This window comes from Dinoponera quadriceps, unplaced genomic scaffold (genome assembly GCF_001313825.1).
Source record: "Dinoponera quadriceps isolate SergipeBrazil2010 unplaced genomic scaffold, ASM131382v1 scaffold163, whole genome shotgun sequence".
Taxonomy (NCBI): Eukaryota; Metazoa; Arthropoda; class Insecta; order Hymenoptera; family Formicidae; genus Dinoponera; species Dinoponera quadriceps.
The window spans coordinates 66,214-78,334 of NW_014554384.1; the positions used below are offsets into that span (position 1 = coordinate 66,214).

Consider the following 12,121-nt stretch of genomic DNA (forward strand, 5'->3'; position numbering starts at 1 on the left):
TAAATAAATACTATTACTTTCTAAGACGACTTTTTCATTGAAAATTTAAAGTGGTGGACACTTGTTATCCACGCGACCGCTTGTGTTATATCTAGATATTAGATCATTCTAGGATTAATAAAAATTAAATTTGAGAGGTTTGATACACTTGTATATTTTTGTTATCGTTTTGCCCTTATATTGTGCACTTATCATGTATTCATCTTCTCTAGCATTTAATATATATAAAAAATATATATTATGTACAAGAGACATTAGATGTACATATTGTGACAACAGAACTCGTCGATATTAAATAACGTTACGGCGGTATTAAAACTCTCAATAAAGGAGGAAACGATAAAATATCGCCTATTGCATTTTTAATTAACAGCAACAATTAAAAGCTATAGATATAGTTTGTAACAATTTTCGTCTTAATTAAGTGCACTGTGTTTGAGGTTGATTTGACTAGCTATTGTAAACTTACTTCTACTGTATCCAATAGTAGCAAAAAGTCACAAACGTCTATCAAAAATGACTTCTTACTGGCAGTTACGTGAAATAGGCGACGAGTTTAGCAAGAATAAATGTATATAAGCTATTACCGTGTGTGTTATCTATCAATTTTCTTTGTCTACGCTAGCTCTTCACCCGTACTCAAGAGATGTAAGGCTTTCTGAAGATTCATTATGGATGTAGGTATATCGTCGTAATCCAGTGCACTACTTGCCCATTTGATGAACTTTTGAGCCTTACCAATTTGTTCTACTGACAAATTGGCACCACCTGCAAGATTATATTGTTGCGAGAAATAATATATAATTATTTAATGTCAAATTATCATCAAATCTCGTCAAATTATCTCTTTAAATTTAATTCTTTTTAGTTTCCAATTAAATGGATGATAACATCCCGTTATTACAAATATCTCTTAAGAATGTTACATTTATATTGTATATTGTGCATAATATTATATTATGCACAAGACTTACCTTCTGTCTTGTATACAGTACTATCTTCAGAATCAAACGATTGGATTCCTGCAGCTGGTACATTTGTAGGTATAGATGGAATGTTTTGTGGGGTATCATTAGTAGTTTCAGAAGCAGCGTCTTGATCTAATAATAAAATATCTGTTAAGATCAAATAGTTTTATATGAATAGGCTTTATAAATAGTAAATTTACCATCATTTGGTGCTTCAACTGGTTCATCTTCCTCATCATTCTCTTTCATTGGCCCTGGTACCGGAATTTCTCCATTTGCTAAACAGTTGTGAATATAGGCTGCTTTCCACTGCGCATACTTTCGATTTTGCGATGCTTCTACACTCAGGTCTCCAAATAGTGTTAACACATCGTATAACACCTGAGCAGTGTAAAAGCTTTGTACTACATTTTTGGTAAAATTGGATGCTCTGTCATTTTTATCAGCATATAAGAAAAGCTTTAAGGCCCAGTTCTCTAAGTGCGCTTGAGCAGCTACTTCATTAGTGATAGCTTCATTGTCATGTAGTTTCTTTTTTGTTCCCTCCAACCAGTCCATCAACTTCAACAGGAAACTTGTTTCTTCCGCTGTCTTTGTTGATAATTTTAGCCCAGTTTGAAGAGCATAAAGACGACCTATTTTACATAAATTTTAATAACTCCCAAGACATTTCCCAAAGTGAAAAATAAATAATGTTGAGCCTTTTAGAGGACAATAAATAAATAATGTTGGATGCTTTAGTATGCTTTTACACTTCCAAGCCATTAAAAGATGCGGATGTTCTGTCTCTAAAATATTGAAATAATTCTATTGCCAAGAAAACAACAGAAATATATACTTACACCAATAACTAACGACGTTGTCTCGCTGACCATGTTTAGCAGCAACCGTTAAATATTGCTGAATATTTTTCAAAGGTTGCGGTATTTTCGGCAAGTCGGGTCCTGTCAATGCCATTAGAATGAGAAATGTTAAAGATATACGTCAGGATAAAATTTCCTCTTCTTGATTCTTGACACCTCTGTTTTCTTCGGTGTGCTCGTTTTTAATCTCGACAAACGGTATTTTTCGATCGGTGATATCTTCAAACACCTGACGGTAAGATATATTATCGTAAAAGAATGATCAAGTCGTATATGCGTTGTACGGAATTTCTTACAGTTGCATCTTCATATCAACGACGCAAATAGAAATGAGCAATAAGTCGAGGCAGTAGTACGACTCAACCAATCACATGTCCAACTAACCTTTGTTTTCAGTAGTATGACTCAACGACAGAGAAGATGAATTTTTATTTTTAGCGGTGCTCAACAGCAAGTCGGGAAACTTTTCATTTTCAAATAATACAGTTCAACGGCAAATCAAATGAGCTTTTACTTTCCATATAATACTAATTTCTCTTTCTCTCTCTCTCTCTCTATCTCAAATAAAGTTAATTTTACTCAAGTTTGACACTTTACATATGTGTGTGATAATCAGCTGTTTGATCATATGGTGACATGGCAAAGTAAAATTATGATCAACGCGGAGGATATGTAAATATTGTGTGACAATTACAGTTTAATATTAAATCCTGTGATAAAAGTATTAAAGAGTTGTGTTAGTGTCATAATTTAATATTATTGTATTAATATTTTATCTCACTGTTATCAACATTTCATCATTAATATATTTATATTATTTAAGAAAGAGAGAGTGAGAGAGAGAAAGAGAGAGAGGACTATAACTTATAATATTTACTCATAACTTTATCTTCTTTATAAATTTTTATTATTCAGTTTCAAGAGAAAAATCTAAGATAATCTTATAAAATTCATGTAATGCGTGCAAGTAACTAATAATGGAAGCTGTTAATGACTTGGAGCAATTTCTTACTGACACTTGGCTTGACATTGTCCATCTTGTACGTGAGTCTGCGGTCTACATAGATCATGCAGCAACAGAATGCTTGCATTGGTATACTGGTGGCAAGACCTACTCCTTCTTTAAAGATGCTGATGCAGTGTCAGTTTACGAATTGGCCATGTATAATTTTCGTGTGAGTGATTAATAAAAGTTTGATTTTCAGCCTGTATAGCCGATAATGCGTGTTACTTTTTGTCATAATCATCTTTAATCTGTTACAGTATGTCAAAGTGAAGAATTGCAAGAAGGCAGTGATTATTTCAACTTCCTGCAGTCCAGCTTTTTATCAACGCACAGTCAAGATGATAATGGAGAAAAATATATTTGATTGCTGTACAATTGTCACTGCTGCACATTCGAGTGTACTGAATTACGAAGATACAGTACCACAAGAGGATAGAATAGATTATGCCAAATTAAAGAGAGATGTGAAAAGCTGGATGTGTTCCAATCAGCAATCACAGGTAATATTCCTTTTATATATTCACAATATTGATTGCATATATATATTTTTAGTTTTTAAATTAGACTATCTGTTATATCATACATTTGATTTTCTAGGATTGCTCGGTAACAGTATTATTTCGGCCAATTTTCATTAGTCCAATAGACAATGATCTATTGGTAACACCACCTTTCAGTGATTTACTACCACCTTTGAATAACATTTTAACGCAAGATTCTAAGTGCACAGTCAATCATTTCGTAAGTTTATTTCACAGCTTGTTCACATATCTAAATTTAAAAGAAGATATTTATTCCATGGGGAAATTCAGTGAATATGTTGCTGAAAAGTTGGAAACGTTACCAGCAGCTGTTAATCGTAGGAATGTAAGTTTTTTATCACGAAAATGTAATAACTACTATGAACAATAGAAAAGGAGGTACTAATTTATATTTTTACACAACAGAGTTTAATTGGTACAAAAGGGATATCGTTAATCTTCGTCGATAGAACATTAGATCTTTGTACTCCTACCAGTAATAATACTGAATCGTTATTGGCCAGAATATTGTGCACTTTGCCTCATTTACCTCATCATTGTAACGACATTGCGATAAACATGTCTCCCCTATTTTGTAGTCCACAGGTAATAGTTTATAATGTGATTAAATGCAATATATATACATATATCAAATAAATTCTATAAATAAAAATATCATTATTACATGGAAATAGTAAGTTTTAATTTTTCAAGGAAGCCTCACAATTTGTCGAGATACCAGGGTGCTTGGCTAGTAACGACAGAAACCTAATGAACGTGTTAATCACGAAAAAACAGAAGGAAGTGTTGACCACTACAAACAAAATGCTCATCGATATTCTGTCAATGAAAGAGAATCAAAAACCGAAGGAAAACCTGAAATCGAAGCTAGCAACGAGGATTTCCGCGCACAGTTTAGAGAAGCTCGTAAATAAATTCAAAGATATAGACGATCTTCATGCTATATCGGAGTCAAGCAAAAAACTTCAAGTACGTATTTCAATAATTGAATAGTAAGACTTAATTATGATATAATGTATGAACAGTTTTACGATTTTAAGCTCTTTATAATTTTTTTATCATACATATAGTTTGGAAAATTATATTCTGGTATTATAAAAATTATTCTATCGCAGGTAGTGCTGGCAATTATACAAGCCCTAACGTCGGGGAAAACTTCACAATTAGAACTGCTGATCAGTCTCGAAAAGCTAGTTTTACAGAACATAGCTGTAAGCCGTGAATCTACGAGCGTACTTGGACAAGTAATTGTTGCATTTAAGTTTTCGCATTATTAATATTTTTATACGTACCATATTTTAAAAGACTGTATCTTTTCCTTCATAAATATTTTCAGTTCGGTAATATAATAAGAACACGCGAGAAACGAGGCCTAGATACAGAAAGTATATTGGCGCTTCTAGTGCATATTTTTGCGCTTGCCGGAACAGAGATACAGTTCTCCCCTCAGCAAGAGCAGCAATTGAAGGAGTCCATCGCCGACGCTGTACTCGAGGACATCATAAAATTAAACGAGAACGTGGTGAACACCAAAATGTCGGTCTATCAACAAACTTTATTACTTTTTGGTTTGTAGAACACGATATATTACCACATTTCTATTAACACTTATATTTGTTTTATATAAAAATATATATATATTCAATTAGCTAACTTCATAGAAAATGTCGATTTTGTGGTACGTCATAATAAAGAAAATATCTTACATATAACGGGTGAATGTATAGTATATGAATATATCTAACGTAAAGTATATGAATATATCTAAATATATGTATAGTATATGAATATATGTAAATTAGGTGTTGCTGATGCCGAAGCCATGAAAGAGATCTCCGCAAAGGTGGCAGAAAGCATTATGAACATTCTACATGAGATAGCACAACAACGCGCATTTTTACATAATTACACGTATGAAAACTATTGTATTTTTCAATTTTATATGAAAAATTCAAGAGTATACAGACGATAAATTAGCTAATATCAAATGTTCGCAGTTATTACGTTTAACATTTTTAATTGTATCTTATATTTTCATGATTAGAAGATAAAATAATTCATTTGTATTTCTCACAGCTCCTTAATGTCGAAGTCGAGCTCTCAAGAGATCGTTCAACGCGTGAGTATCTTACAACAATTACTAAGGGATGTGCTGCATCCAGAGAGATACGAGCTTCCTGATTTACATCAGAGATCACCCTCATTTATTTCTGCTGGATTCAAGTAAGCTAAACTCAATAATTGTTTGTTTGTTTGCAATACTAAGTAAGCTATTCTAAATCTTTGAAGAAATTTGGAGAAAGCTAATTGACTTGATATTATTAAATATTTCTGGCAGTTTGTTCTCCAAGGGCCGAATGAAACGCCATCCCTGTGACAATAATTGGATTATTGTCTATGTCGTTGGGGGTGTAACACCAGAGGAAGTAAGAGAAGTCAAGGAGGTTATATCGATATTCAAACCAAATTGCCAGATAACAATAGCTGGTTCGAGATTGTTAAACCCATTAGACGTGGTGGACAAAGTTCTCCTATCCTCAATTGATTATTGATAGAAATTATTATTTCATTATGTGCTATCACAAAGTCCATTTTATACCAGAATTACAAATTGTATAATGTATTTTTTTTGCATGTTCCATAGACTTTAAATGACATATAAACTTGTTAGATTCTCTATTTCTATAAAGCTGCAGTTTGTAATTAACACCCATCCCTTCTAATATATGATAATCCTTTGTATCTGGTTCATTCTTAGACATAGGTCTATCCCATCGTGTATACACTGTTACGATTCTAAATTGAGATGTGTGTGTTCGTATATGTTTGACCAAACTTTTTACATAGGAATCCATACTGAGAATACCCTTTTTCCATCTCTCTTGCCAATAATAAGCAAATATATTATCTATAGCTAAGAGAGCAGTCTTTTCATTATCAAGAAGCTCATTTTTCAGCATATTTAGAATTATTTGGAATTGATCGTTACTGCAACATCTGATTACTGTCAAATTATTCAGAGACCTATTCACAATAGAGTCCACCGTTTCTACCGGTGGTGTTATACTGATATTTTGATAAGCATTGTGTATCATAGAAGTCATGAATTCAGCTATTTTACTGATTTGGATTTGACCAAGAGTATCGATTATTATTGCACAGATGTTGCATCCATTGATTTTGATTCCCTTACATTGCGCGGGCAATATACATTTTGCTAAAAACTGACATAACAGCAGAGTTTTTCCAGTAGAAGATGCTCCAATAATTTCGATGAGTTTGTCGTTGCTGACGCCGGTGGGAAATAAAACTTCGTCGAGGTTAATCGAAGACTGTTTCTCCCTGAATCTTGATAATAATTCTAAGCCGTCTTCACAGTGAAACTGCATATTTGTCAACGATTCATGTCACATTCGATGCTGTATATCGCTATAAAATATGGAATAATATTCATTAACGAACACGCTAATTTAATAATCATTGTGAATTATTCAGAGAAGCGAATCAAAACGTACACAGGTACAGCCAACGTCGAGATTATTTAGTTTAAATAATGCCATTCAGCATGATAAAGTTAAACGAAATTATTAGAAGTTTGTTTCTCTTATACATGTTACATTATATACCATATATTTATATTAAACAATTAAATAAATACATCAATATTAGAGGAAGAAAGAAAGGAATAAATCTCACGAGCGTGTACTAAGTGCTGATAAAAAAGAACAGTTCCCAACTTGCACCTTTTAACTACACCTTCCCGTAATATTTCACATTTTAAAGGAAATATCTCTTTAGTATATAAAAAATACGTCGAAACAATTACGTAAAAGCAATCATAATTATCAGCAGTGTGGTTTATCCGCATAAATTTTTCGAGAATTCCTCGGAATTTTATCGTGACTGAACGAAAGTGTACACCGACACCAAGGGCATCAGTTGACCCTGGTAGTGTTTGCTAAACCGGCGAGCAATTAGCACTTCGGTTTCCGACGGACTCAAATCGCTGGCTGGAGTAATGTAGATTTTGACACAAGTCGTAATTGTATACTTGTGAGTATAACAGCCGAAAAACTTTATACGTAATCATTAATGAGGAACACGTCCGATATTTCGAAAACTTGCGGCATACGGATTTTCGCAAACTTTGGTCGTTACAAAAGGCTGAGCATAATGGCGTCGTATTGAAGGTATAAACATACTCTCGATGATACACGATAAAATGATTAATACGAAAGAAATGATCGGGGACGTTTGATATTTCGGATCGTGTGCCTTGTTCGCAGGCTGAAATCGTTTGGGCAATGATTTAAGTAGAGTTTAAGATCTGTATATCAGAATTTCAGCAATTTTCAGTGCTTGTTAAGAAAGCGTTAAAGTATAATGAACTTCGCAAGTCAAGCGAGTTTCCGTAAGATCATTGTTATTTAGCAATAAATACCTCGTTGTGTAGAAGAAAACATGTCGAAAAATTAACGATCGAGGATCATACAATCGGCTTGCAATGTTGTTGATCTCCGTGAAGCTTCCGAATAAGTCGTAGATTTTTACCGCGATTTTGTTAAGATCGAGACGATCACTTGACTCCGTTAGTGCCTTCGTAATCGGCGGGCGATCAACACGTAGTGCTCGAGTCGTCGCGGAATTAAATTGTTCGCACGAAAGAAATATGTTTCACTGGTAGCCATAAATGTGTAGACAGTGAATAAAGTACTCGGCACGTGATCGTCGACGATGTAGGAGTTCGATATTTCAAGAAATTTGCGCCATGTCCACCGTTGCATATTTGAACCTGCAGAGCGACTGCACAATATGGCTGTTTATCGACAGTAACGGTCGCGTAGTTATAATTCGCACAGTATGATAGATAAATAATACAAATGATCACGTGTGTTTGATATTTCGAAACAATCCCGTCATTCATATTTTTATGGATTGATGTCATTTCTGAACGAAAAATGACTCAACAAATCGATTTGATGAAAATCCGATTGTTTCGACATTAATTTGACATCAATTCGATGTACATTTCTTACTGGGATGTGGAAATAAAATATAGCTTTATAAGAAAAATGCGAGATTTTTTTAAAAAACTATATACGTACAATGACAGAAATGCATGGTGCATGTTTCTTGTAGAGAGCGTGCGAAAAACGGTAAAGTCGCGAGTGTTAAAGTGTGAAAGTGCAAAATGGATTACCTTTGCGTTACCTATGTGGATTACGGATTTGGATACTTCACGACTTCATAGCTGAGTGGCATCTTCTAACAAAGTCTAACTTTCTCACATTTTCTCAGATAATATAACGCCTAAAATTGAGACATAAGACTTCTGAAAGATGTCTCAGGTCCAGATTTTAAACATTATTTTACCACTTATGTTTGCAAATAGAATAATTAATATTTCATTTGTAATTCTTTCGTTTTTAATAATTATTTAGATGTGTCTTTATAAGTAAATGTTATTTCTAATATTAACCTGTACTTTTATGATGCTGTTATCGTCAAAGCAGGAATTAACGTTACCGTCGTTACCGACAGTACCGACGTTATCGTCGTTACCAACCACATGACAGTCGATCATTCGTATTCGTTATATTTCCACGATAGGTAGCGCTGGTATTAACTTTTCGTTACGCTGGACACATGGAGGTCTAATCCTCTGCCATTTTTAATCGGTGTATATAATCCCAACTACATTTTATTATTATATATAGATTGAACTTTTGCCGTTACATGGATGTCTTTAATGCAAACATCACTTGATATTGACACACACGTACGCATAATTTTTATTACACGAAGAAAAATAATTTTGCTATTATAGCGAAAGTACATCTCGTTGCTGCTGCATATTCGTTGCGATAGCAACAAAATTTAATTGGCATAACCAAGTTAGCAAATTATTCGTAATTAAAACAGAAACAGTTTTGTTGCTAAGATAAAAAATGCTACTTAGTGAATTTATCCTTTAGACAAGTTAATTTGCTCTTAGGACAAAATAGTGTTTTCCTGCATTTGCTAATTTGTCCTTACAGCAAAATAATTTGTAGATTCAGCGAAATAATCCTGCGAATGTAACAATTAGTACTCTTAACAAATCGTTTCGCTGTCCACATAATAACTGACAGATTTTGCTGCAACAGCGTAAAATTTGCTGTTCTAGCAAATTATCTTCCTCCTTGCAGTGAATACATTCTGTGCGTGTAGGTTCGCGATGATTAACACATCTAAATTTAAGTATATTTCTTTGGCACAAAAAGTACCTGACAAATGAAATTTCGCATCTGAAAACATCTTCCAATCATTTCATATAATTTTTGGCATCCAAAGTCGAGCAATATTGCTAATAAAAGTATCACATTTATCGTTTATATGTGCCACGATGCTTTCAATAACTGCTTGATAAGCACACCGCACAATCTCATGTATCGTAATACTCGTATGAATCGCGAATCTCGCAGTCTCAGTGCCTCATTAAATTACGGGAGGAATTTTTCGCCGTTTCCAATATCGCGATGTATCGTGCATCGAGCAAAGGCGAGGCCGTTAAAAAGCGGACTTACCGTCGTCGGAGTGCCTTCGTTTTAGCGCGGCCGCTACTCTCACGGAAATAAACGAAATAAGCACGCGCGAACCTTTATGCCAAAAATCGCGAGCGGCAATCCAGTAAATGCGATTGGCCGTTGATGCCAGCCCGACCTAGACGGTATCTGATTGGAGTAGAGCTCGTAGCTCCCGCGTCCGTAGTTTCCGCGGACGCTTCGGAAATCGCAGCCGAAACCGCATAGCACGAAACATCGCGGGCGAACTTGGAGGCTGCCTGCCTCGCGAAACCTGATAAGCCGCCGCAATATTTTTCCTAGATGCATCTAGGACGCAGTATGGCTATACGGAATCCTATTCCTGCCTCCGACGCTCCGATTTTTATATTTCGTACGATGGAGCACGCGCGCGCGATTCAGCGGGATATATTTGATACGCTATTTAATAGGTCTGTTCTGTTCAGCTGCATTTTTCCGTGAAAAGGAAAGCATAGAAAATAAAGCAAGGAAAGTCCGTTACTTTGAACGTAGTGAAAAACAGAACAGGAAAGGAAAAATAAATGTAAAAGATGTAGCGAATTTCGATAAAAAATATATGGTTTTTTATTCATCTGAGGATAGAAAGTTACATGTATGCGAGAATATTTCAGAACGTTATAAACATGTCGTAAAATCGATAAGTTCGAAAATTTGTATTGACGTTGCCGAGGATACCCTTGTGACCGGAAAGTTATACGTGATTTATACGATTATTTTGGTTCCTGAAATGCTTCAATCTTTGATAAAACGCGATCTCTCTGAGGGAATTGGTGCAATTGACATCAATAAATAATCCTATTAATAATACACGCAGTGTAGGGGCTGTGACATTCTAACGCAATATCGAAACCGATGGAATAGATTTTCAGGTCATGTTTTATTTCACGCATCTTATATTCTTTATTTTGTCGCTAATAATATAATTAATGCAATCGATGTGTTTTCGGCTCTTCCGATATCGATATCGCGATAACATGTCACAGCTGCCCGTTCCACAGATGATATTAACAGGATTACTAATACAATAGAAAGTTGGCGGCGGTGCGACGGGAGATTATATTTCCCCGCTAAAAATTTCTTAATTCAAGCGGTTGCTTGATATTAACGACTCTTCCGCCCGCTTCTGAGACCGAGTAATTCACAGAAATGTACGGCCGGCGCTAACTATACTTAACTATACGTAGAGGCGGAGGCCCCTGGCTATCTGACTTACTTAACCCAATTGTTCGATCGAGTCTCGAGGCTTATTCGGAAGTGGGAAGCTTTCAACTAATATTGTTCGATTTTATCGAGTTACGCCCAAAATTAATCGGCACCAAAATCGCGCGTTTATCATCCCGACATCCAGGAACCTTTCTCTCTTTAACTACCATCAGCGTTTTCGTTATCGATATACACAAGGTGTCCAATATATTTTAATATATAAACTTTTAACCTTTTAATTTTTTATCGTCATGCATAATTAATAACTCTTTTGAATGATATCTGACTATATATATCTGCAGATATAAAACTTGGAACTTTTTGTTTTGTATAGAACGATGTATAAACTGCCCATTGGTAACAAAATCTTAAAAATCATAATTTTGTGGGTCGATCCTTCTTGTATAATATTATGGCCGTTTTATCACGGCTACTATCTGCTAGTATTCAAAGTTAGACACGTTGAAGTCGATATACGCGACATTAACGAAGACAAAGACCACTTTCATTTTATCACAGTTACTGTCTGTTAATATCCGAAATACGTTAGACAACTGAAATCGGGATATGTTACGGGAGCAACACCTTCGTTCAATGTTCGTTTCTCGCAGCTACGTGCCGCGACACTTTTCTTCCCGTCGCAGCATCATCGCGAGGACATACTGTCGAATATTTCGGAAAAAGACGTCACGAGGAAAGCGGCGGATAAGCGACGGTGGAGGCGGTTACGAGAGGAGCGCCTTAACGAAATTTCGCTCGCACTTGGATGCACGGGCTGGCAAAGTGACACTCCTCCGACGAGTAATCGAGTTATTCGACGTCTTCCCTCCCCTCGTCCTGCCGCCTGCCGTTTGCCAGCATCGCTCGGCGATTTGCTGATTACTCCGCGAAGAACTGAAGAAGAACGCGACACGTGGAAGGGATGTGAAATAAACGCGAGTGACAGGGCTGAAAC

General features: G+C 35.4%; 3 protein-coding genes across 5 annotated transcripts; 1 reads left to right on the forward strand and 2 right to left on the reverse strand.

Annotated features, from left to right (window-relative positions):
- Positions 1–138: 138 nt before the first annotated feature.
- On the reverse strand, positions 139–2,135 carry LOC106748036 (vacuolar protein sorting-associated protein VTA1 homolog). The gene is made up of 4 exons (XM_014626214.1): positions 1,811–2,135; positions 1,169–1,603; positions 975–1,100; positions 139–768 (listed from the first exon to the last, which is right to left on the reverse strand). The coding sequence occupies exons 1-4, from the start codon at positions 1,923–1,925 to the stop codon at positions 617–619; spliced, it is 828 nt and encodes a 275-aa protein (XP_014481700.1). The 5' UTR covers positions 1,926–2,135; the 3' UTR covers positions 139–616.
- Positions 2,136–2,228: 93 nt separating this feature from the next.
- LOC106748026 (sec1 family domain-containing protein 2-like) lies at positions 2,229–6,058 on the forward strand. Of its 3 annotated transcripts, none has more exons than XM_014626181.1 (11): positions 2,229–2,567; positions 2,747–3,006; positions 3,095–3,337; positions 3,435–3,704; positions 3,785–3,964; positions 4,073–4,348; positions 4,495–4,623; positions 4,716–4,947; positions 5,182–5,290; positions 5,456–5,602; positions 5,718–6,058. In XM_014626181.1, exons 2-11 carry the CDS (start codon positions 2,809–2,811, stop codon positions 5,929–5,931), a joined length of 1,998 nt encoding a protein of 665 aa, XP_014481667.1. In that variant the 5' UTR covers positions 2,229–2,567; positions 2,747–2,808; the 3' UTR covers positions 5,932–6,058. The 3 variants fall into 3 exon arrangements, with proteins under 3 accessions (XP_014481667.1, XP_014481675.1, XP_014481684.1); XM_014626189.1 differs by having other exon boundaries at positions 2,229–2,503; XM_014626198.1 differs by having other exon boundaries at positions 2,243–2,285.
- On the reverse strand, positions 5,959–7,060 carry LOC106748040. Its single transcript, XM_014626227.1, has 2 exons — positions 6,895–7,060; positions 5,959–6,808 (listed from the first exon to the last, which is right to left on the reverse strand). The coding sequence occupies exon 2, from the start codon at positions 6,766–6,768 to the stop codon at positions 5,959–5,961; it is 810 nt and encodes a 269-aa protein (XP_014481713.1). The 5' UTR covers positions 6,769–6,808; positions 6,895–7,060.
- Positions 7,061–12,121: the final 5,061 nt, after the last annotated feature.

Coding starts and splice junctions, on each gene's coding strand:
- LOC106748036 (XM_014626214.1), bottom strand. CDS start 1,925: ATGGCATTGACAGGACCCGACTTGCCGAAAATACCGCAACCTTTGAAA. Junction 1,604..1,810: donor CAACGTCGTTAGTTATTGGT/GTAAGTATATAT, acceptor TATGTAAAATAG/GTCGTCTTTATGCTCTTCAA. Junction 1,101..1,168: donor AGTTGAAGCACCAAATGATG/GTAAATTTACTA, acceptor TTTTATTATTAG/ATCAAGACGCTGCTTCTGAA.
- LOC106748026 (XM_014626181.1), top strand. CDS start 2,809: ATGGAAGCTGTTAATGACTTGGAGCAATTTCTTACTGACACTTGGCTT. Junction 3,007..3,094: donor TGGCCATGTATAATTTTCGT/GTGAGTGATTAA, acceptor AATCTGTTACAG/TATGTCAAAGTGAAGAATTG. Junction 4,624..4,715: donor CTACGAGCGTACTTGGACAA/GTAATTGTTGCA, acceptor AAATATTTTCAG/TTCGGTAATATAATAAGAAC.
- LOC106748040 (XM_014626227.1), bottom strand. CDS start 6,768: ATGCAGTTTCACTGTGAAGACGGCTTAGAATTATTATCAAGATTCAGG.